This window comes from Penicillium canescens (assembly GCF_028828765.1).
Source record: "Penicillium canescens strain IBT 15451 chromosome Unknown utg000001l_segment0_segment0, whole genome shotgun sequence".
In the NCBI taxonomy this organism is placed as follows: Eukaryota; Fungi; Ascomycota; class Eurotiomycetes; order Eurotiales; family Aspergillaceae; genus Penicillium; species Penicillium canescens.
Window position 1 is genome coordinate 2,013,969 of NW_026703963.1, and position 23,083 is coordinate 2,037,051.

Here is a 23,083-nt window from a genome sequence, read left to right on the forward strand (position 1 = left end):
CACTGCGACTATCAATACCAGTATACCACTATACGTATCACTATACTCTCTCTTACCAGGCGCTTTCCTCCACCCCAAAGGCAGCAGTTCTGGTCCGCTTGCCCAGACTCTTCGATGATTGTTTTGCCACCAGTGCTTTTCCGATAGGCCAGACTAACTCTGTTAGCGCGCCCCCCACTACCAAACCCCTGTTCATTGCGCAAGATCTGGTATGTTTAGCACAGGCAGGGAAGACTCTTAGTCCCGCATACAAGTTTAGGCACGTGTTTCAAACAAAAGAGACCCGACAAGCCGCGGAGTTTACAGATTCCTTTCACAATATCGGGCCAGGACGATCTTCAAAATAGTCTACTAGTAAGCTCTGGACTCGAACCTTGCGGAAACTTAGCAACCGCGGCAAATTTGCCCCCCTCTATCGGCAGTTGCAGACGTTGAGCCATTGATTTTAGAGTGAGGAACCGGTAATATGGATATCGTTTCTGCCTGCAAGCATGGACCCTGTAAAAATGAATCAACGCAGAATTTTCTCCAATTCGAAATCTCAAAATACTTCAAAAGTGGATAGATGACCATAATATGCATCAAGCTCCACGAAAGGATACGCATTGTAAATCCTCAAACCCCTTGACAGGAGCCAAAACCCACCAGCGCAATCCGAGGCTTTGTCCCTGGGACCGGGAGGGCTCTTCCGCTAGCCCACTTTAAGTACCAAGCCGCGCCAAAAAGGAAATGCTGATCCAATTTTGGGACTTTGGCGTGCAGCTCTCGAGTGTCATCTAGACCCGAATCGCCCCCTTTAGATTGAAGACCTCAGATGCCGCACAAAGCAGACAAAGAAATATCTCACGCGTGGCGCCGCACCCCGGTCGCGTTGCAACGCGACACGGCATCTTCCGTGAACACGGAATATACAGCCGGTGTAATCTCTTCCGTCGATCACCGGCCTCCGAGCCCTAGACAGGTCTAATACCTACGTAGTAACGGTGGCGCTGGGGAATAAGGAATAGGGGCGCCGAAGCTCGAGACTTCCTATTCCTTAGCCCCTCAAGTACCGGCTGAACCGTTGTGCGGGAACGTGTCAGCCAATCCACAGCTCTGCGCGTCCCACACGTCTTCTGGTGGCTTTCTAGGCATTTCGCGGATGTCGACCCGGACTGCGCGTATGAATAAGGAGGTACACTGCACTTTACGAGCCAAATGAACTGTGGAGTATGACGTGTGGAGAGGAGTGCGAATCTTCAATCATTTCTTTGTTGGTTCTCCATCAGAGGGGATTGCTGCGCCATTCTCTTTCAAGGGAATTGCACTAAGTGGGCTTCGGTATTGAATCGGCAAATTGAAACTGTAGTCTGTATGTATCTTTTACCGTTACAAATGGTGAATTACTATACGTATCTAGGTACTCGATACTCCATACACGCTCTATGTGTACTTTACCTTTGGAATCCTGGGCTACTAGTTCGATTTAGAGGCACTCTAAATGTCGGACTGAGATCTAGATGTCCATGTTGTTATGCGAGTGTTTGATTGTTTGCTGAGATCCAAGTTTATCGACCTATGAATGGCTGACCCCTGTCTTCCGTCTATGCGCTCGTGGGTTCCATGGGTCAACCTGCGTTAAATTCAATGTCACACTTTTCAGGGCGCATATGTTTACTTTCTGTCACTATACGACTGCAAGGCAAATAGCTCGTATTGCCTTCGCGAGACCTTTGGATTTAAGTTACGACTAAAGTGCAAATGATGTCATTTCGTTATTAACTTCAGTGGCTGTATAGATTGAACACGAGGGATAATATATGTTGAAATGTGAGATTTCGCATACTATGTGGCGGGCTGAGGAATCCAACTAACTCAAACTATGAAGGTTGTGTAACAGCGTAGTTACACGATCGGCTTCGTGGGGTAAGCCACGGCACTGCTCTATGCAACATCCGATTTCAACAAAGATAATTCAAGGCAAATCGTCCCGAGGTCTGCATGTTGAATCACACGCGACACCAGACCGCTCTTATTCCGATTAAAACCGGATATCCAATCTTTGAGGTACGATCTTGCAGCCAAACGCAGGTACCTGTCCTACTACCGGATTTGATATGCAGCTAAGCCTGCGGTGCTGTATCTCAGCCTCAGCCACTCACCGCACCTGAAATCAACTTTGACGCCCACGAGGTTGCACAACATGAATTCGTCTCGGCTAAAAGGAGATCGTGTATTGAGTATGCTAGAATTTATCCAGGTCTGATTTAGCCGGCCTTGGATCACTGAGGACTCGTATTGCAGCAGTTGCACAAGATGAGCGTGAAGATCTTCGTGAATATACCGATCACATTAGCAATTACATACGATGATCATCTTCATACTCTAATTGAACTCACATCTGATACACAATTCGTCCGCCGACATGTCTGTAATGCATGAGAAGTCAGACGAACAGGCCACCTCTTGATTCCATCTACACCCAATGGACAGTCCTTTCCAACCAGAGAGCTCCTCTGTGGCCCCCTTGTGGCCCCCGCTTCGCACGGCATAACCATGCTACTTGTCAGGTTCTGTTGATTATTGGCTACGGCCTTGATCTTATTCTCAAGTTGAAATTCAAGACATTGACTCAGATCTTCAGTCCTCTTCCCTGTCTTGTTTCGGCAATTGAGGCCCACGAGGCTGAATGCAGTATTAAACGAGCAGCCCCAAAACTGGTATTTTCATCAGACTACTCCGCGAATCGCCTGTTGATCTCTACCCCCTAGACACACCGGACTAGATTACACCGGACGAAAGCCGATGGCATCAATCAGTTGAAGAACTAGAACGAAGGAAGATACGCAGACTGAACAAAACAACGACGGCATTAAACAGAGACAAGGCCTACGGAGTACTGTCAAGGGTACCATTAGTGATCCAGACTGCCCCCGGGACCTCTCTTGATTGCTCCTACCGGAATAGGAAACCTGTATGGGGCCAAGGTCTCAACCTCGGCGAAGCAAATGTGACAATTCCACTCTTCCCCGACGACCGCTTGTCAAAACCGACGCGGCCTGCAGACAATGTGCTATAATACTACATTATAAGTCCTTTGGGAGAATGGCCGTGCATGCCCCACTGCTTGGGCACAAGTCTGTCTTCTAGTGATGTATAATTTACGCATCTGCGATGCAGCTTACAAGGCAAGCCAAGAAAATAGTGAGATTGGAGTCGAACTAAAGTACAAATGCAAACAGACAATATGGCGCAAACAGCGCGAGATGAGACAATTAAACGGTCCTGAGAGCACCCGATAGATGCGGGCTGGCCCGTCCATGTATCACCCCATGAGTAGCATTGTGCGATGTTCTGCAAAGAGAAAAGAAAAAAAAAAGCGACATACAAGTAAATCCGTATACAAACAACCAGCTATGTCTGGAAATTCGAGTAACTCCACCATTGTATAGATGCGACCGTGAAAAGCCTCAAACCTGTATCAGATAGAGTACCCAGCTCTCTCCCATGGTTCGAACCTGACTTCGGCGCGGACATCCTCCCAATCCAAGGTTCGGTCTGCAGATCGCACTTTTCCCTCCTCCAGGGCTCTCCTCCCCTGATGTGATAATGTGGAGGAGGCTTGCATTGGAGACTAACGCCATCGGCCATTGGATCCTTACGAGGCGAGGCGTGTCGGAGGGTTTCCTTTCTGATTGCCTACTACAATCCGCTGACAGGACTGTTCCTAAGCTGTCGTTGGCTATAAGCTGGCTGACCTACATTAGTGCTTCATTAGTTGCGGATTTGTCACCAACTATAGCAGGCTTATCTTGTTAGTCTCTTCTTCCCCAACGAGTCACAGATTCCAGAAGCATGTGACGGCTAAGTGATGTACGCGTAGGAGAATTTAGTATGCATTTTCGAATTGCGAACGAGCCTGGCAATTGCAGAATCACCCAGTCCATGCAGCTCTGTGAGACTGTTGGTCGCTGCGGGAGGAGGGGCGAGTGATGGAGCTTGGAGAATTGGCATATTGTAATTGTCATTGTCATTAATGCTGAATGTACTGTGTATTACGGGCTTTCCCCGAATACATTTGCCTAGCTCTCCAGTCAGTCTAGAACCAGTTGTGGGCGAAATTGCCCTATAGTACGGTCCGTATATTCTCGATATTCATTTTTGGCGACTCAGATTTCAGCTTCTCTTCCCCGGTCGTTCTCAAAGCACGGGAACACATTGATTAAGTAAGTTATGTGTGTTACACATGTTTTGAGTCCTTGGTTCTCAAATATTTGGTACTTTCTCGGGGTGTTCAAAAGTACAGAAAATTTTTCCTCCGAGCCCTCGCTATTATTACATGTATCCCGCAGGGTCTTAGACAGGGGCGGGTCTGGGCTTGCATCCGGCTAGACATTAACTATGCCTCATTATGCAAGCCTCTGGTGGCCCTGCGACGTGTTTGTTCGCACTTTACCTCAACCTTGGAAGCTCCTCTTCGCGTTTGTGGATCCTGCTTGCCAACGTGAATCTGTTCTTTGGTTCCTGCCCCACGCGGGAGGGGAAACGAAGGAGAAGATGGAGGGGGAGATCTTGCTAGCTTGGTCTGGTTGTCAATAATGGAGTATTGGGGGAAGACAAGGGGGCGCAAGTGTCAACGGGTTAGATATATGATTTGGATGTACACTCCATACTCCATACTCCGTACCGAGGGAGACTACTGTATTTGCAATCACATTGAAACGCCAATCCCACACGGGACTAAACAAAAGAAAAGAGTTTTATGGCTGCTGTCACTTTGGGGGCCGGTCGCTGCGGCGTCGATCCCCGGAGGATACTTGACAGGCAACGTGAGCCCTTTTTTTCGCCTAGAAATTATGATTGATCGCGTCCCCCCTACTGCAGGCTCTAGCACACGGTCAATGCATTAAGGCATGGCCTGATTTAACCCCACAGGATTTATTTCGGGGTGGCAATATGATTGGTCTCGGGGTGGGCGGTTTTCAATTTTTTAAACAAATTAAAATGGAGGATCCGTTGCGTTTACGGGCAGGTTTTAGTGAATTTTTTTTTTTAGTGAAAGGCCTGGAATTGTGTTCCGCAGAGGACGTGCACAAATGGGGGGTACTTTGGGGCCAGGTATCTCTGTGCTCGCCGAATGGTGGATTAGGAACCTTCTTTGTCGGTACTAGTGGGTGTTTATTGGCATTACCAGTATTTGTACAAGCCATTTAGAAGGAGATCAGTATTTCTAAGAGTAGGAGTACAGAGTATTCTGTTGCTTTTACCTCGAATACAAAATTGAGCAGAGTAAAGTAGAGTACCGTAAGTAGAGTAGTAGACTATTGGCAGATAAAGTATGAGGCCCGAAATAAACCATGAAAAATAAGAAAATAAATCGCACTGCGTACCGTCTGTACGATACCCGTCACATTATATCATAAGTACCCATACAGTCCCATTACCAGTGGAGTATGGATCGTCCCGATCGAGTCCCAGAAGATTCACTCCAGAGAGCTATTATTCCACTGATTTCCCTCCTTCTCTTTCTCTTCATAGTTCCTCTTTTCTGCTTCACTGTCTTTTTTCCGCCCCTTCCCTGTTTTTGCTTCATTATCATCATTATCATTGCTGCCGGTGGCAATTGCAAAGCTATACTTAGCATCTATCCCTTTGGCCCTTGCTTAATTGGGACCTCTCCCCACTACTTCCACTTCGGCCTTTTTCCTTGCAGTGATCTTCGATAGAAGGGTGCACTTAGCTACTCAAATCTCCCTTCATAGGCTGTCTGGCATTACCCCAACCACTTTCATCCCTTGGTATAGAGTTGACCCTCGCTATTGCGACTCGTCATCCCTCTGGCAGGTGGATGTACCAGACTCCCGATAGGAAGTCTGTTTACTGTTTATAGTTTCATTACTTTATTATCGAGGGTATGTGTCGTGCAGTTCAAAGCTCCTAAATCCTCCCCCCCCCCTCCCTGGCATTCCAAGCCTCCCCTCCTTTCCTTGGAATTGCGCATTCCAAACATTCGCTCCCTATACTCCTCTATACTGTCATTCAGCCCTTGTCCTCAGTCAATTGATCTAGATTGTATAGGATCTTCCCCAGCCTTCGGCGATCTGATTCCTCCCCTCAATCCTTGATTCTATTGTCTTCGAGTACCTGTTCGTCTTTTGGTTCTATCAAACAATGTCAATTGCATCTCTCGAATAAACGCCTTCGGTCAGTGACCTCCGCGGATTGGAACGAATTATCAGTTACGGATCGGACGAGAGATGGAATCAATGAAGCCACATATCCCCCCGTTAAAGATTTCGAAATCCAATTCGAATTTATCCGAACCAAGCGACAGACATACGCCGAGTCGTTTCTATTCCGCCTGGGGCCAGTCTGAGATGACTCCCCCGTTAACACCACAAGGAACACAAACAAACATGGATCAATCGGAGGCCCCGAGGCCTGTCTTTCACAACTACCTGCGCGCCTTTTACCCTTTTCACCCGGCCGGAAATGTCTCCCCTTCGACCGTTACTCTTCCGCTGGATCAGGGAGACATCGTCTTGGTTCACTCTGTTCACACCAATGGCTGGGCCGATGGTACTCTATTAGATTCCGGAAATCGAGGCTGGCTACCCACGAATTATTGCGAAGCATACGACCAATTGCCCATGCGCCCCTTGCTCAAGGCCTTGACTGATTTCTGGGATATCATTCGAGGAGGATGCGGGTCATCATTGAAGGATTTTGGAAACCAAGATTTGATGAGAGGCCCTATCGCTGGCGTTCGGTTTCTTTTGGTAAGTACCATTCGAATGAAGCTATCCATACTACAGCGCTTATAATTCCACAGGAAAAGTCAGAATGTCTCACGAGAGAATCGCCCCTGGTAAGGAGGTTCGATGGACTGCGAAGGATCCGGAAGGCATTGCTCTCTGATTTGTCTTCGCTGGTGAAAACTGCGAAGAAGTTTCAGGAAGTTGCCAACGGGACACCGTCGGATGATGAGGTCGAAGGAATCTTGGATGAGATGCTTCTAAAGGCTTTCAAGATCGTCACCCGCGGAGTTCGATTTCTCGACGTCTGGAATGAAGAGGTTGGCTTGAGCAGGACTATTGCTGAGTTGGAATCAAACGAGCCCCGAGGCCAATACGACATGCCGCCCACGCCAGCTTCCGAGAGCTTCTCTTGCGAAACAGAAGGCCCTGAACGCACCGAGTCGCGAATGATGGAATCACGAATGGAATCACGCATGGAGTCGCGTATGATGGAGTCGCCACGGATGAGCCGCAGCCGTATGGACATGAGCCGGGCATCAATTCGGACCGAATCATTTGATCACCCACCTCGACCGGTGTCTGTTGCCACGAAGCGAGTTTCTGTCTCTCATCGCATGTCATTCTCTGGTCCTTCTGCATCTATCCGCGCTCAGAACCTGGCATCAGAGCGCCTCGGAACCACATATGATGCGTTCCTTGGAGTGCTTGGGTCGTTCATTGGACTTCACATGCAGTCTCGTTCATCAACGGAGCTGGTTGTCACCACTCAACAGGCTGTGCAATCCTGCCGGGCTTTGCTTAACGTAGTTGAGTCTGTGTGCGAGCATGATACCCAGCGCAGTGTGCTCCTAGACCACGCCCGCGAGGAAATGTGCGAGAAGTTGTCTGAGCTTGTCCACGCTGCGCGCGACGTGTTCCGTCCAGCTCATTCCTCTGACGACGATCTGGTCTTCATGCCAGATGAAGGCAAACGCCTTGTTGACGCTGCCACAGACTGTGTCCGAGCTGCTGGTAACTGTTTGGCGAAGGCTCGCCTGGTGCTTGAGCAAATTGGGGACATTGAACTTGATCCTGAGAACACAGAGATTCAGTCCGTGGAACAAAAACCAGAAGAACGACAGGAAATCTCCCTTCGTCTCCCTCCGCCTCCTCTTCAGATCCCCAGTACCACCTACTCTCCCCCCACCCCTGCTCTTACCGACGCCACCACTCCATCTTCCTTCCAGTCTCACATCACCAACAGTCCCGCCAACCTCTCCGCCTTGTCTTCTCTACCTAACTCTGCCATCCTTCCCACTCACCCCGAGAATATGGCTTCCTTCTCATCCACCGACAGTGGATATCCCGAAAGCCATGGCAAGTCTGAAATGACCGAATCATTTGGCCGCGGTGTGACGAGCAATGGCAGCAGCTTCACATACAACAGCCATGCACGTGACTCAGAGATGAGTGGTGTTTCGCAGACGTCCACCCGGGCGACCTCGCCTGATATCGGTGGTAGCTTCCAAGGAAGCTTCCATGGCCCCTCGCTAAAGGAAAGTGTCAGCCGTTCGACTCTCGCCGAGGAGAATGAGGAGACCGAGGCTCATCTGCTGGAGAAGACCTACGCTCACGAACTAATCTACAAGGAGGGATCGGTGATGGGTGGTAGCCTTCGCGCTCTCATTGAGAAGCTCACTGCTCACCAGTCCACCCCCGATGCCATGTTCGTCTCAACATTCTACCTCACCTTCCGTCTCTTCGCCACGCCCCTTGAATTCGCTGAGGCTCTCGCTGAACGCTTCGAGTACATCGGTGATACTCCCCACGCTGCTGGACCCGTCCGCCTGCGTGTTTACAACATCTTCAAGGGCTGGCTAGAGTCGCACTGGCGCCACGACCGTGACAACATCGCCCTGGATTTCATCCTCCACTTTGCCAAGACGAGACTGGTTGCTGATCTGCCCACTGCTGGCAAGCGTCTGATTGACTTGGGAGAGAAGGTGTCCACAGTTCACGGCCCTGTTGTGCCTCGCCTGGTCTCATCCATCGGCAAGACCAACACTTCAATTGCATCATACATCCACCCCGATACTCCTCTGCCTCCTCCTATCCTCAGCAAGAAGGAGAACAACCTTCTCAAGCAGTGGAAGAACAACGAAGCCTCGATTAGCATCCTTGACTTTGACCCTCTCGAGCTCGCTCGGCAGTTGACTATTAAGGAGTCCCGCATCTTCTGTTCCATTCTCCCCGAGGAACTCCTCGACACGGAATGGACCCGGAAGTCCGGCTCACTGGCTGTCAATGTTCGCGCCATGTCCACTTTGTCGACCGATCTCGCCCACCTGGTTGCTGACTCTATCTTGAATCTTGAGGAGCCCAAGAAGCGTGCTACCACCATCAAGCACTGGGTTAAGACTGCCAACAAGTGTCTCGAGTTGAACAACTACGACTCACTCATGGCCATCATCTGCTCATTGAACTTGTCAATGATCTCCCGGCTCAAGAAGACATGGGACATTGTTTCCCAGAAAACCAAGACGACCCTCGAGAACCTTCGCAGCATCGTCGACGTCTCTCGCAATTACGCTAAGCTTCGTCAACGCCTCCAGAACCACGTGCCTCCCTGTCTGCCCTTCGTCGGTACCTACCTGACCGACCTCACCTTCGTCGACCACGGCAACCAGTCGCTTCGCACCCTGTCTACCGATGATAGCGAGATGGCAGTGATCAACTTCGACAAGCACATGAAGACCGCCCGCATCATCAGCGAGCTCCAACGCTTCCAGATCCCCTACCGCCTGACCGAAGTCCCCGAACTCCAGGCTTGGTTGCAGAACGAGCTTGTGCGCGTACGCTCCAACGGCGAAATCACCGCCCAAACCTTCTACCGCCGCTCCCTGGTCCTTGAGCCCAGAGAAGCATCTCGCAGCGGAAACACCCTCCAGTCGCAGTCATCCGACTACAATCCCTCACTCCTCGACAATGCCAAAGACAAGTTCGACTTCCTCTCCTGGACCAACCAGTCCAAGGCGAAGTCCGTCCCAACGCATGGTTAATCTCCGTGAACCTACCTCTTATTACCTCACAAACTTATGACTGATGACCTACTACTTATCTCATTCCTCATATCCGGTTCACTGGTGTTTCATTCCATATCCTTCCGACCGCTGTTCTACTATGCTCGCTTGCATCATCTCATTTAACTTTCCACATCATTTCTGCGATTTGTGAATATCCCACTATCTTCTCCAGCTTACTCTTTTTTATTTCTGGGCGGCACTTTTGATATCTTTTGTTTCGCTATTCTCTACGAGAATCTAGCATTTGAAAAGCGGCTATGGAACGGGATCTGGGATTCGACCACATGGAGTTTTACCGAGGGCCTTTGCTTTTTTATTTTTATTTTTATTGTGCTGTTTTTTTTGCGTGATATCTTAATTTCTGTTGTATCTGTTCTTTTCGGTCGGGGATTTGGGAAAAGGGGACAAGGCGGACTTTGGGGTTGGGAAAAGGGTCTTTCTCTCCCGGGCTCGGATTTCCTCAAGACAGGACTTTATTAGCCTCGCGGCTTCTGTACAGGAGCTATGTTTTAAGCTGCCTGCAATGCAATACCCTTATTATATCATCATTCTCTGTATTTGTAGATTCTTTCATTTAACAAGTCGTAGTCGTAGTCTTCGTCTCCATTGTCTTGACACCATGAACTGGCACTTCAAATTCGATACCCACTAGAGTGTAATATTACGTCCAAGTCAATCCTTGCTATACTCTGTTCACCGGAGGACAAGCCTAGAAACTGCATATGTGGAAGGCTTGACTGACCTCAAGCCACATTAAAGACCTTATTCCAAATCATAGCATGACATTCTGATAGTCAATTCGCGACACATCAGATCGAAGCAATGCCAAATCCACTACCGTTATAGCCTGCATTGCATGCCTCTATGATCCATCAATTGAGATCCAGAACCCCAAATCCCTAACGCACCAAAGATAATTCCCATTTAACAGGAACCAAGTGCCCCATAATCTAACGCGAAACATCAGAAACAGGAAAAGCAAGCACAGGAACCAAATCCCCCTCAACATCCCCAAACCCTCTCCCAAACAAACCCGATCATTCATGAAAAAATCATGCCCACCAACGCTCTCGTCCCCAAGCTCCCGCTGATAATCCTCAATCATAGGACTTCAAACAGCAGGCAGCATAGCATCAACCCGAATCCCATACTAGGATAAGATTTCCAGATTTTATTCTTCTTTCCGTTCTTGTAGCAAGTTGTAGAGACAATCTGATGTCAATCAGTGCTGTCTGATATTGTAGTTTGTTGATTCGATGACCGTGTTGATACGTCCCTGTCCCATAAACTGTCCACTAGCCTTCAGGGCTCTATGCTTTGACTAAACCGACTCGCATTGAAAATATATGAGGACTATGTGAAGAAAGAGGAATCTATAGTTGAAAGGAGTAATGCTAGCTCTTGAAGTAATGTTCATCTCAAAAAGCGAGCTTGAAGGCCCAAAGACCCAGGCCGCCCGCAACACATGTCCCACTAAACACCTAGTATTCACATCTGATTCTTGAGGGATTTCCCTGACTGCTTATAGTCCTGATATAATATCCCAATTGACTCAATCACAGACTTTATTTCCAAGTTTTCTTCCGTGGTGGCGTGTTCGGGTCGAAAACCTCGCAACATCCCATCAAAGCTCGGCCTCTGAATTCTCAACAACCACCCATTCATTCCAGTGAGCATCGGGTACAGAATAAACATGTCCACAAACTTTTGGGAAGAAAACCATATTCTCTATTCTCGAGATGGAATCTCCGAGTAGCGGATCAACATGATCCTCGCCCGACTGCCATCCCCTGACTATGAGCCGATTTGGTACCAACTCTGCGCCCATCTTTCCATATCGGGCGGGTTATCGCAATGGATGGTCTCGTAATAATGTTATGGAATTTGTGGGCTCATGCTTGAGCCTGTCTATTTCCTGGGATGCTACTCTTGTCATAATTGCGTGATCATCGAGCGAGGCGTATATACACTCCTTGGCTTGGATGGACTATAGCTAATCATAGACAATTATTTGAAGGTATTCGTCTAGAGGTAGAGTGCAGCACTGTTGGTAGCCAGGCAAATTGAGAGCCTTTTGATTTCAACTTTCAAGCGATTTCAAATTATCTAGCTCGGGTTGAGTCTATTTGGCTTGCGTCGCTTTTATGAAATCATACACCCCTATCCATTGAAATGGTACAAAAGTTCTTCAAAAGAACAGTGGAGTTCTTACCTGAATGTGATAATCGAATTTCTCAAAACCTTTGTTACTTGTATGTGATATCATTGTAAACTGACAAGAAAGTCTCGAGCCCTCAAAATTACCACAGTGCGTTCGTTAGCCATAACTTTCCATGTCACATAAACCCAACAACCTTTATGTTGTGTACGATCTGATTAAAGTTCAGATTCTACTGTGACACATTGTTATTGAAGATCAAAAAGACTAGTCCAAGTGTCACTCCATTCCATCAGTTTCTATTTTCATTAGTGGCCGATCCTTGCATAAACCCTACGCCACATTTCCGACACCACGGTACATGTACTGTGTACTGTACAGCAGACAGGTAAGTGTTAAGTACAGTATTGTAAGTCCCAGATCGGCATGCAAGGGATACATTCAACTTACCCCAAGTTCGAACCGAAGCAGGATTCTTACTGTAATACCAGATTCAAGTGGACAACCTGCTGTCAGTTATGTGATGTATTGGAGTAATGCAGCCACCCATGGGCGTCAAAGGCGTGCAAGCCCAGGACGAATCGAAATTTTCTTGATGTCATGCATGATTTATGCACGTTGTATCTATCTTGTTCATGCTGGTCCATACAGTCATACAAGCCCCAGCGGATGGAAGCTGCGAAACTAGAATGCTCCTCGCGTGAGGGTATCCAATTGTTTCTAGTTGAAGTGACTGATCTCGCAGGTTTCAATGTATGGTGCTTTGCATGGATTTCGATGTTTTAAAGTCTATTAGAAACGGAGGTTGCATTTTCACTTTCTTGGCTGTGACCCGAGGCAAAGGAAAGTGATCGGTCATATGTGGTAAGAAAGTCGAACCCTGGGTTCAATGAGGGATTTTCGAACTGCCTGGAAGGCATCTGGGCAACGACTCACTTGAAGCTGCAGGCCTAGGCGGGGGAAAGCGATAGATCAACCAGGATAGACCGAGCCTGCATACGGCTACTCTAGGAAGAAGATGTCAAAGTAGAATCCACAAAACTCACTTTAGTGGCCTCGTATGCAAATAGTGCGAGATTCAAAATTTTCCAAAATTGATGCTGTTCAGCAGTTTGTATACAATAATATCCTGTTGCGGGTTCCAAATACCAAAATGCCCGACGTTTTCTGTATAAAAACCAATCCAAAACATCTATGTTACATACTGGGACCGAAACGCCTCCACGAAATCCAAATCTGTTTTGTCATCGTTAAAACTCATTTCCCTGGTATCCAGATGCAGAGGCAGGGGTGCGGTGGTGTTGGGGGAGGGAACGAAGGTCAAGTATTGGGACCATTGAAGGGCGCCCATGGGCACACTGGAATGGAAAGGCGCAGCGAGCCAGCCGAGCGACTAAAGCTTGGCACTCCTCAATGCTAAGGTGATCATTGAACATGATAGCGGTGCGACATGCGCGAGAATTCAGAAGCTCAACAATGCCGTCGGGACATCCATTCATCTGCTGAACCCACGAATGAGAAGTGAAGGGCCTTTTTTCTGGCTTGAGCACCGTGTCTTCACAGTCTGACAGATCCGAGTCCTGTTCAAGCTCCTCAGTTGTGAATGTGCTCTTAGACCGAAATGGCTTCTTGTCATTCTCCTCACTTGACCAGATCTCACGTCTCATCAAGTCGACCAGTACATGAGGTTCAAGGCGACAGCGCTCAGCTATAAGCGCAGGAAGAGTGTGCACGGTGACTGCGGCAGTAGATTTGGTCTTCAATTCTGTCGTATACAGAATACCCCAGGCAGAGAAGACACCCTTATACTTTTGAAAAAGATCACCCTCTGTCGACGAGACTTCAAATGCCAAAGAAGCGATTTGGACAGTTCGCACTTGGGCACCTTGATCCAGAGTCCCGGTTGTGTCGGGAGAGACAAACATGTCACCAAACAACTGTTCAACTCGGCATCGCTCATCAGCCGCGTGCTGGTCAATTAAAAGCAGAAAATTGTTTGAACGCTGATCCCCACCGAGTTTCTCGCCAGCAGTATGTAAATTGGCAAGAATGAACTTCTTGTCTACCTGGGCAATAACCTTAGCGGTTTGGAGGCCGCGACGTCGGAGCTTCCCTCGGTATTTCGCAACCTGTGCCGTCTCCAGAGACTCAATACCCTTGAAGTAGTCATGTGGAGTGGTTTTGTTCTGTGGCCCGGTGGAATCTAAACCTAAATTTGGTATAGGCATTTCCGTTCGGTTGAAAGCAGGGTTCTCCCATGCGCCCAACATGCTTTCTACCCAAAAGCTCTGTGTTGGAAGTTTCGACGAGGCACCAAGAGAGCCCGTTGAACAAGAATGCTGAAGCGGTATCGATTGTCGAGGGTTTGTTGTTTGGCCCGTGTGAGGATTTATTAGATAGGCCAACTTTGTATGCGGATCAATCCAAGTGATCATCTTGTCTGAAGGTGGGCACTCAGAATTATCCTGCATTCTGGCCATATCTTGTTCCGTCGACTTTGGCTTGGGCAATCCGGATGACTCGGTGAAGTCTATGCAACCCCTGTCCCGATCTGACTTTGACCCAGTCAATGTAGGCAAGGACCTACCCTCCTCACTCGGTTCGAGATCAACATGCGAATGCCGAGTTCGTGGAGTTGCAGAGTGAATTTGTTGGTCTTTTGCTGCTTTGACTCTAGACCAATTAGTAAAGCTCTGACCAGAATTGATGGATTGAGGTCTTGGAAACGATGGTAGCTTCACGCGACCACTCAACGCTTCTTCGGTGGTTGACACAGACTGGCCTTGACTGATGGAATCATGAGTCATTTCGGAACCCTTGGACTCCGTGGGGCGAAGGCTCCGAGTCCGATCCGATGAAAGTGTTGGCCGCTTGGTTTTACGGGGACGCATATTGTGCTGCCTCAAAAACTCGTAAACCATAGCCCCAAGTACATCGACAATCCGTTGAATTGACTTGTCTGATTCCGGAAAAGTCTCACGTCCATCATTGTCCCGCTGGAGAGCGATGCTCGTGTCAACACGTATGTAGAACATGGGCCATTTGTTGATGGGCTTTGCCCAGCTTCTGGTACTTGAATTACTAGGAGCATCTTGCCGACTCACTGAAACTGCTGGGCTGGCGGCCGACATCGCGTCGGATATGGCTCCAGCATTCCCAAAGTCGGACAACGAGAACAGTCGGTTGACCTCATCGTACAGAACGTTTGAACTACTGCGTGACAGCAAAGGTTCTTTTCCTACCGAGATAAATTGAACCTTTCGGGTCGGGCTGGGTAAAAGAGATATTGCTCCTCGAACTGCAAGATCAGGAACCGAGGCAGACAGTTCATGCCAATGTTCCACGTGTCGGGAAGAGATCAGCCCAGATTGTGTGAGAATCGAACCAATGCGCTTGAGGTTAAAATCATTATCGCCGCGTGAGACGTGTAGATCGGACACAGAAAGGGCGCCAAGACGAATGGAGACCCGTTTACTTTTCTCTGCATCGGACAGGACAAATTTCGAGAGCTGGGGATTGCTCAACATGAGAGACACCAAGGAGTATCTCAAGTTGTCCCACTCTCGTTCCAACTCATCGGACTTCTGAAGTGCGAGTGCTCGACTCTTAACACGGACTGGCATATTTCCAAAAAGGTCATTGACTGTAACAGACGTGCCATGGTTGCCAAAACGGAGCACTTGATGCGGCGGTGCAGGGATCAGCCGTGCAACAGGTGTCGAATGATGCAATATAATGGAGTTTGTGCTCTCATATTGGATATGATGAGAGGTCAGGGTCAACAAAGACAGGGAGGCCAGGGAGGCCAAGAACAACCCCCGGTGGCCAAACGAGCCGCTCAGATTGAATTTAGATGTATCTACCACAGGCATTAGCAGACATGAGATGGCGCTAGGACTTGCATACATACGGTGAGCTTTGCCGAGTCCTCCAGTGGCTTTGAATTCAGCTGGAGGGATTCCATCGCCATCGTCTTCAACTAGGCAACCACCACGTTTGAAGTCGACAGTCACGAAGATCGTACGTGCATTGGCATCCAAAGAATTTTTGACCAACTCCACAATGACACCATTCAAATGAGAGATAGAAGTTGAGGATTTGATCTTTGCTATCACATCAGGAGGCAGCGCTTGTATTGGCTGAGAAGGAGGCATCGACGCAGTTGTTTGATAGCTTGGCATTCACTGTGGCATTTCCCCGCAGGCAATGGAGTTGGGAGCACGACTAGAAGAGTGCGCATGAATCATGGTGTCACATGCCTTTCTCTTTCTAACTCTTTAATTGCGAATTGCGAACACCGTGAATGGAGCAAAAGTGAAGATGCTGCGAGTATGTGAGAGGCAAGGGCACATGACGTCCACGGATAAACAGTCCTCCCGCCTCCACTTGCCTCGGCGTTCAATCCTCTCCCTGATCCCTTGTCTGCCCACAAGGGTTGTGAAGCCTGTAAAGCCCATCATGGCTACTGCTGAAGGTCCTGCAAGGGTGCACGGTAAGTACAAGCCTTCTTGCTTGATTGAAGCCTTGCTAACCCCTGGATGCCCGACAGACCGAAATGCACGTCGTCGCCCGTTCTCAAGCTGGATGAAGCGCCTGGCGAACCTCAAAAGCTCCTCCGATTCGACATCCAACCGCTGGTCCAACAAGCGCCATATAAATAATAAGGGCAAGAAGAGCGACCAAGGCAACAATCCATACCCTCTCTCTGGAACCATCAATCGTCACCCAGGAAACCAAACACCCACCGACTCGTACACAGATCAAAACTATGGCTCAGAGTGTCGCTCACGAAGTGGATCTTCTATGGTCCTATCGAATTACGATAACCCGGCTCCTATGACCAGTGCGAAATCGAATGCGCCGACTATTTCGACGAACGGTGACACCACTTTCTCCGAAGCCGCCTATTCAAAGGCTGGCACCTTGACAACTGGCACTGAAGGTTTCAGTACCCATGGAGGGGGAGGGTAGCACTTTTTCATCGCCGGCGCCCTCGGTTCGATCGTTGACAACTACCCTGACGACCGTGCACTCGGCGGCGCCCTCGACTCAGTTGTACAACACACAGAACAATCACCATGGACACCACAATGGCAGCTCAACAAATGGGTCTACGAACCAGCAAGTTCAATTCTCTCATCAGTTTCCCTCAACCTCGTCGCCGGCCACCGCGGTCCCTTCACACTTGGTTCCCCACCATTCTATGACCTACAGCACCGCAACTGCCAACAATGTTTTGACTGATAATGCTTCTCTCCTCACCCTCGCGAGCTCTTCTAAGCGACGCCGCCGCAACTCTCTCGATACCAATGCATCTGTGCGTGCGTTGGCTCCGTCCTCAGTATTCGGCGGTAGCCGCGAAAGCCTGCCACTGAGTGTTTTGAGTGGGAACACAAACGAAGCATCCAACACATCTGTTTTCAATGCTTCCGGTGTCCTTAGTCGACCAAGCATTGTTGGACTTGCTAGCGCAGAGCGCATCAGTGTTTATTCGTCCTCCGGGGCTACCCAACTAGCTACCAGCGCCGAGCGGACTGGCTTTTACACTACCAAACAAACGGCCAGCGGTGACGGAGCCAGCATTCGCAGTGGTGTGCAATCGCACAGTCGAAACGACAGTACTGCTGCCAGCATCGTAGGTGGTGTTAGCTCTCCATTAGCCCTTACTGGTCGCATGAGCCGCAGAAGCTCCGGCTGGGGAGAAATTACTGGTGAAGAGGACAACAACGAGGATAAGCGGACTGAAATGAAGGAGGAAGAGGAACCGGCGACCGAAGATGAGAATGGCTCTGATGAGCCACCGAAGGAATGATTCCACATGGCATGGTCGCCATGTATCAGCTGGTTCCAATTGGCTGGCGATGCTTGAAGCTTGAATGACGTTACGCAAGGACATTTCGGAATTTGAGCGAATAGCGATTCTTTACTACATAATGACTTGATGCATTGAGCTTGCGGATTCGGTTATTTTTAATGGCTTGGTGGCGTTTTCTAGGCTGGGACTTTGATACCCTATGCGGTATGGACAAATTGATCTTTACTTCTCCATTCATACTGCATGCAAATCCATCTCATATATTCAGTATAACCTGATCGGATTGCTTTCTGGATAGTTGCATTCTTAGATGCATGTCTCTCGGGCCATTGACGCCAATCCCGGTCTACGACGAGTACCATTTCATCGGCGCCGGATGAACATCGGCATATCGTACTGATACACAAACCAGGCATTCCGATACTTCCACTCATGCTTGGGGTTTACTAGTTGAATCTGTTCACAAGTCAGCACTAACAACACCAGTCTAAGGAGACCATAGACCACTCACGTCGAACGAGCTATAAAGCGTCGCAATCAACTTCTTGATTTCCAGCATAGCCAGGTAGCGACCCATACAGACACGACCACCGCCACCGAAAATAAAGTCGACAGTATCCTTCATGCGCCGCTGGCGATCCTCAAAGTGCCCAGGGCTCTCATCCTCGCCCTGCAGCCAACGATCAGGTTTGAAGGTATCAGCATCCTCGCCGAAAACTCCATAGTCCCGGTTTGTGACGAAAGGATTAATTCCCGCTTTCGTGCCTGCAGGGAGATACCGCCCATCAGGAAGCGTGAATCCACCCTCTGGAACGATACGTTCGAATACCATGGCAATACCGGGATTCATGCGCATAGTCTCGCGAATGACGGCGTCCAGATAGGATAAATCGCGGATCCTCTTCCAGGATGCAGGGGCAGAGATACCAGCGGCATTTAGTTCGGCTACGAGCTTTGTTGTTGCTGATGGTGTCTTGGCCAGGTAGTATACTGCGGCTCGCATGGTGGCAGAGCTTGTGTCGCCTCCGGCGAGAATGCTTAGCATTAGCCAGTTTACGATTTGGTTGTCGTCTACCACGTCTGGGTATGTTTCCTTTAGCTGAACATATTTGTCAAGTGTGTGGTCAACGGTGCCTGTGGAGGTATTCTTCTCAGCTAGTTGGGCTTGATACTCGGCAACGACCTTGAAGGCGTATAGCACACCAGTCAAGGTAGGCTTTGGACCGATGCGCTTGATCGGGTTTTTGTCGAGCAAATTGTCAATCCATGGGATTTGGGAGACCTATTAGATTATAAGCTTCATTTTGACTTCGATTTGGCGATGATAACGCTGTCTTACCGGTGCGAAATACATCAGACCGGCAGTTGAGTCGGTGATAAGATTATCAACATCCTTCTCCTGGTCAAGGAAGCCATAATGGCGGCCAAAACTGAAATTGGCGGTGACATCCCATGCAACTTTACAAGGTGTTAGCCTCTACATGACCCCTGTTCCAGGGTGCGTCCCACGATATACTTACAGAAACCAATCCATTCATCTGCAGGGCAGACCTTCCCTGCGCTATTGCCATCCACAAATTTCAAAGCGAGCTTGTCCACAAATTTGTTCAAAGTCTCATCGATAAGAGGCTCATATTCCAAAACCTTGGTCATAGTCCACAGACTTCGAATCGGGCGAATGTTCTGGTTATGCCAATCTTCATCCTGTGTATTAAAGAGGTTTGAAATTCGGTGGCCTTGAAGTAGAACATCGTTCGGGCGATACATATCACTCTATCGTCGTAGCAGGTTAGCAACGCCATATTAAGCCATTACAATAAGCTATACGCAAGGAGTCCTAGTGTCGAACCTTCTTCCACGGATTGCGCGTCGAGTAAATCGTCCGAATGAGACTAGGGTCCGAAATGCTCACGCAGTTCGGACCTATCTGCACGGCTGTCCCATACTTGCGATGTAACTCGACGTGCTTCAGATCGACACGTCCACGGTAGGTATGAAATGCACGCCAAAAGTCCGTGGCCTTGGCCAGTGCTGGACCGGGGAAGGTTCTCAATCGCGCAAAGAACAGATTCCAAATGAGGCTTGTCATAAAAAGCAATGCTAAAACGGTAAGGCATTGGGCCCACAGGCTGGCGGGAATTGAGAACAGTTCCGACATGGTCGGTTGGGCACGAATTGCATACAAAGTACGTGCAGGAGGTGTTCCAACTTCAATTCAGGCAGCAAACCCAACAATGTGGCTGACTTGAAACGTGGTTGACAGTCGTAGCTTTTACAACTTCCCCCAGAGCCCCGAGCACTAGGGCTTCTAACGGAAGTCATGGTTTATTTTCACCACGAGGTGCGAGCGGGGTATGGAGAAAAGGCGAACCGCGCAAAGACCAGCGTTCTAGACAATGTTTTGCCTTGTCATCACCGGTGCTCTGGGTACTGTATCCTAGCCGCATTAGTGTCCTGCGGACGGGGGTGAACAGGATGTGGAACCCTTGTTTTGCAACGGCGATGAATGGCCCATTCAAAACGCCGGTGCCCCAATACTGGCCAGAACAACCTTCAGTCTGACAGCGGCGCAGCTCTAGTGTCCGAACAAGCCTCCAAGTGCCAATTTTGCTTCGATTCCGCAAAATGTGGCTTGTGACCGTGCGTTTACTAGCCGCGTTGAATTTTCAGGAACAAGATCATGTCGGCGTGAAAATACCATACAAACACGATTACTAAAGACTATTAGTGTCAGTGACTTCTTTAGTCTAGCGATATGTCGTCGTGACAGATCATTCAGCAACCCACCGGACCACTACCCGCAACAAGGACTAGCAAGAATATTATGCCGACACGTCCACCCCCATGATAAGCGAGTCCATGCACGGCTTTGAGCTTGTCCGGATGAATATTTTGAGACCCATAAGTTTATTTCTACCAACGTTATATGTGATTCTGTTAATGTTTAAATCCCTTCCAATTCTCATAGCGTTGTTCATGACCTGATTCTACGGCATGTCTGCGGTGAATCTGCCCCGGAGTTTGTTTTTGTTGATGAGGGGGTGAAGTTTTCGTTAGCCCTCAAAAGGAGTAGCTCAGCTTTAGTCTCAATTTCGTCGCCGATCGGCGAGCGACTATCACCGATCGAACATCTAGTATGGATAGTGTTGGCGCCGATCGGCGAGATCACCGAAAATCTTGGTCGTGGACTGCGGTTGAGCAGCATCGGATTCGGCACATGGGTGAAGTAGGACTATACAATGCTAGAAAATGAGTCTCCGTTACCGGAATCTAGCACCGCCACACCTCGGGGTGAAAGGATGTATATAAGAAGATGGGAAGAACCACGCAGAGCAGCAGGCATTCAGCAAAATCGGGTTATACTTGCCATCACTCGATAAACGTCTCTTGAAAGCAAAAAAACAATTTCCACACATTACTCTCGCGAAGTTTTCGAAATGACAGAAGTGAACGTCAATAGCGGCCATGCTGCCACACGCCTTCGACGTCTGCTCGCGGAAAGCCCCATTGTCCTCGCGCCAGGAGTATATGATGGTTTCAGCGCGAGGGTTGCGCTGGAATTGGGCTTCAACTGTCTTTACATGGTGAGGTAACCTAGTCTTTATTCCTCCGTGGAAAAATGGCAGTAATAAACGTGCTAACTTGTACGTCGTCACTCACAGACTGGCGCAGGTACATGTGCTTCCAAACTTGGACAGCCCGATCTAGGGTTCGCTACACTGAACGACATGCGCGAACATGCCGAGATGATCGCCAATTTGGATCCCAGCGTCCCACTTATCGCCGACGCAGACACGGGTTACGGTGGACCGAACATGGTAGCGCGCACTGTAGAGCAGTACCACCGCAGCGGCGTTGCCGCCCTGCATATCGAGGACCAGATCCAAACGAAGCGATGCGGCCATCTAGGTGGTAAGGAGGTCGTGCCGCTTGATGTTTTTGTGTCTCGCTTCAACGCCGCTGCTGCTGCTCGACGCAAGCTTGGTTCGGATATTGTCCTCATTGCGAGGACGGATGCGTTGCAGACACATGGGTTTGAGGACGCGGTGAAGCGGCTGAAGGCAGCTGTCCAGGCTGGTGCTGACGTGGCCTTCCTCGAAGGCGTGACGACTAAGGAAGAGGCGGGAGAGGCGTGTCGTTTGCTATCGCCCACGCCGGTGCTGCTCAACATGGTCGAAAATGGGGCCACGCCGTCGTGGACGCCTGCAGAAGCGAAGGAACTCGGCTTCCGCATTATAATCTGGCCCTTTGCTGCCATTGCTCCAGCATACGATGCTATTCGCAATACATATCGCCGGATCAAGGAGACAGGGTCAACGGGGATCAATCCGGAGTTCACGCCTAAAACCCTATTTACCATTGTTGGTTTGAAGGAGGCTGTAGCTGTTGATGTTGCCGCGGGTGGGACTCTGTATGACAGAGTTTAGATCAGCTTGAGAAGCATAGAAAGTGAGATACATGTATGCAAGTGACCTAGTTTCCCGCAATTTGGTTCACATTACTTGTGCAAGAAAACATTATTCCCCCCATGTAAACCGCCATTGCCCAACTGTTGATACGCCCCGGCAGGAGGAAATAACATCATCATTATCTGTCTTGAATGGTTGAATGCGCATGGAAAATGCATAAAGGATTTCCACCGGGTGAGGCGGTGTTAAATTATTCAAATAATACTGATATCCTATTAAACTGGATCGTTGTGGGAATCTGACGCGATAACTGGAAATTAGATTAAGAATCCGTATGAATGGTAACGAAGACAGTGAATCATCAATATCATTGCAGATGAGCCATATCATCCGACCACTCCAAATTAAATATATCCGCGAGACTGCTCAGGTGGTCAGATTGGAAAATGGTTTGAAAACCACCAGGAGTAGAACCTAGATGTAAGCTCTAGTCAGCAAGCGCAGGAATAATCCTAGAGTATGATACTTATCTAAGCTATTTGATCTATTGTTATTGGATTCTTGACTGGCTTGAAAATGCCTTCGCCACTCCCACAGCGAATCATATACGATACTCATGCTTAGTCTGTTCCGTACGCGCAATTGCAGACCGTCGATTGGCCGTGCACTGGGTGTTTCAGATTCGGGCAAGGAACAGAAAAAGCTAATCACGTCGCTCAGTCTGGCAGGCAAGTCGTTGTTCGCGATGGACATCTTCCTCAGAGTGGATATGACAGAATTTAGCATTTTCTTCCCAGTATCGACATCAAGTAGCGATTGGAAATAGCTATTCGTTATTATCTTCAAGATAATAAGGGATGCGCAAACGAACACTTGGTAGCAGAAAAAGGGACAGTAGTGGA

At 48.9% G+C, this 23,083-nt stretch overlaps 5 protein-coding genes across 5 annotated transcripts; 3 read left to right on the forward strand and 2 right to left on the reverse strand.

Moving 5' to 3' along the window:
* Positions 1–6,236: 6,236 nt before the first annotated feature.
* On the forward strand, positions 6,237–9,775 carry N7446_000760 (guanine nucleotide exchange factor; the record flags this gene model as incomplete). The annotated part of the gene is made up of 2 exons (XM_058509527.1): positions 6,237–6,758; positions 6,812–9,775. 2 exons carry the CDS (start codon positions 6,237–6,239, stop codon positions 9,773–9,775), a joined length of 3,486 nt encoding a protein of 1,161 aa, XP_058378506.1.
* A 3,432-nt stretch (positions 9,776–13,207) lies between these two features.
* Positions 13,208–16,360, reverse strand: N7446_000761 (putative DNA mismatch repair protein (Mlh3); the record flags this gene model as incomplete). Its single annotated transcript, XM_058509528.1, has 2 exons — positions 15,868–16,360; positions 13,208–15,816 (listed from the first exon to the last, which is right to left on the reverse strand). Exons 1-2 carry the CDS (start codon positions 16,136–16,138, stop codon positions 13,208–13,210), a joined length of 2,880 nt encoding a protein of 959 aa, XP_058378507.1. The 5' UTR covers positions 16,139–16,360.
* Positions 16,361–16,415: 55 nt separating this feature from the next.
* Positions 16,416–17,769, forward strand: N7446_000762 (uncharacterized protein; the record flags this gene model as incomplete). Its single annotated transcript, XM_058509529.1, has 3 exons — positions 16,416–16,449; positions 16,507–16,836; positions 16,907–17,769. 3 exons carry the CDS (start codon positions 16,416–16,418, stop codon positions 17,767–17,769), a joined length of 1,227 nt encoding a protein of 408 aa, XP_058378508.1.
* Positions 17,770–18,135: 366 nt separating this feature from the next.
* On the reverse strand, positions 18,136–19,930 carry N7446_000763 (cytochrome P450; the record flags this gene model as incomplete). Its single annotated transcript, XM_058509530.1, has 5 exons — positions 18,136–18,228; positions 18,284–19,054; positions 19,112–19,230; positions 19,293–19,545; positions 19,622–19,930. 5 exons carry the CDS (start codon positions 19,928–19,930, stop codon positions 18,136–18,138), a joined length of 1,545 nt encoding a protein of 514 aa, XP_058378509.1.
* Positions 19,931–21,209: 1,279 nt separating this feature from the next.
* Positions 21,210–22,199, forward strand: N7446_000764 (isocitrate lyase/PEP mutase family protein; the record flags this gene model as incomplete). The annotated part of the gene is made up of 2 exons (XM_058509531.1): positions 21,210–21,356; positions 21,435–22,199. The coding sequence occupies 2 exons, from the start codon at positions 21,210–21,212 to the stop codon at positions 22,197–22,199; spliced, it is 912 nt and encodes a 303-aa protein (XP_058378510.1).
* Positions 22,200–23,083: the final 884 nt, after the last annotated feature.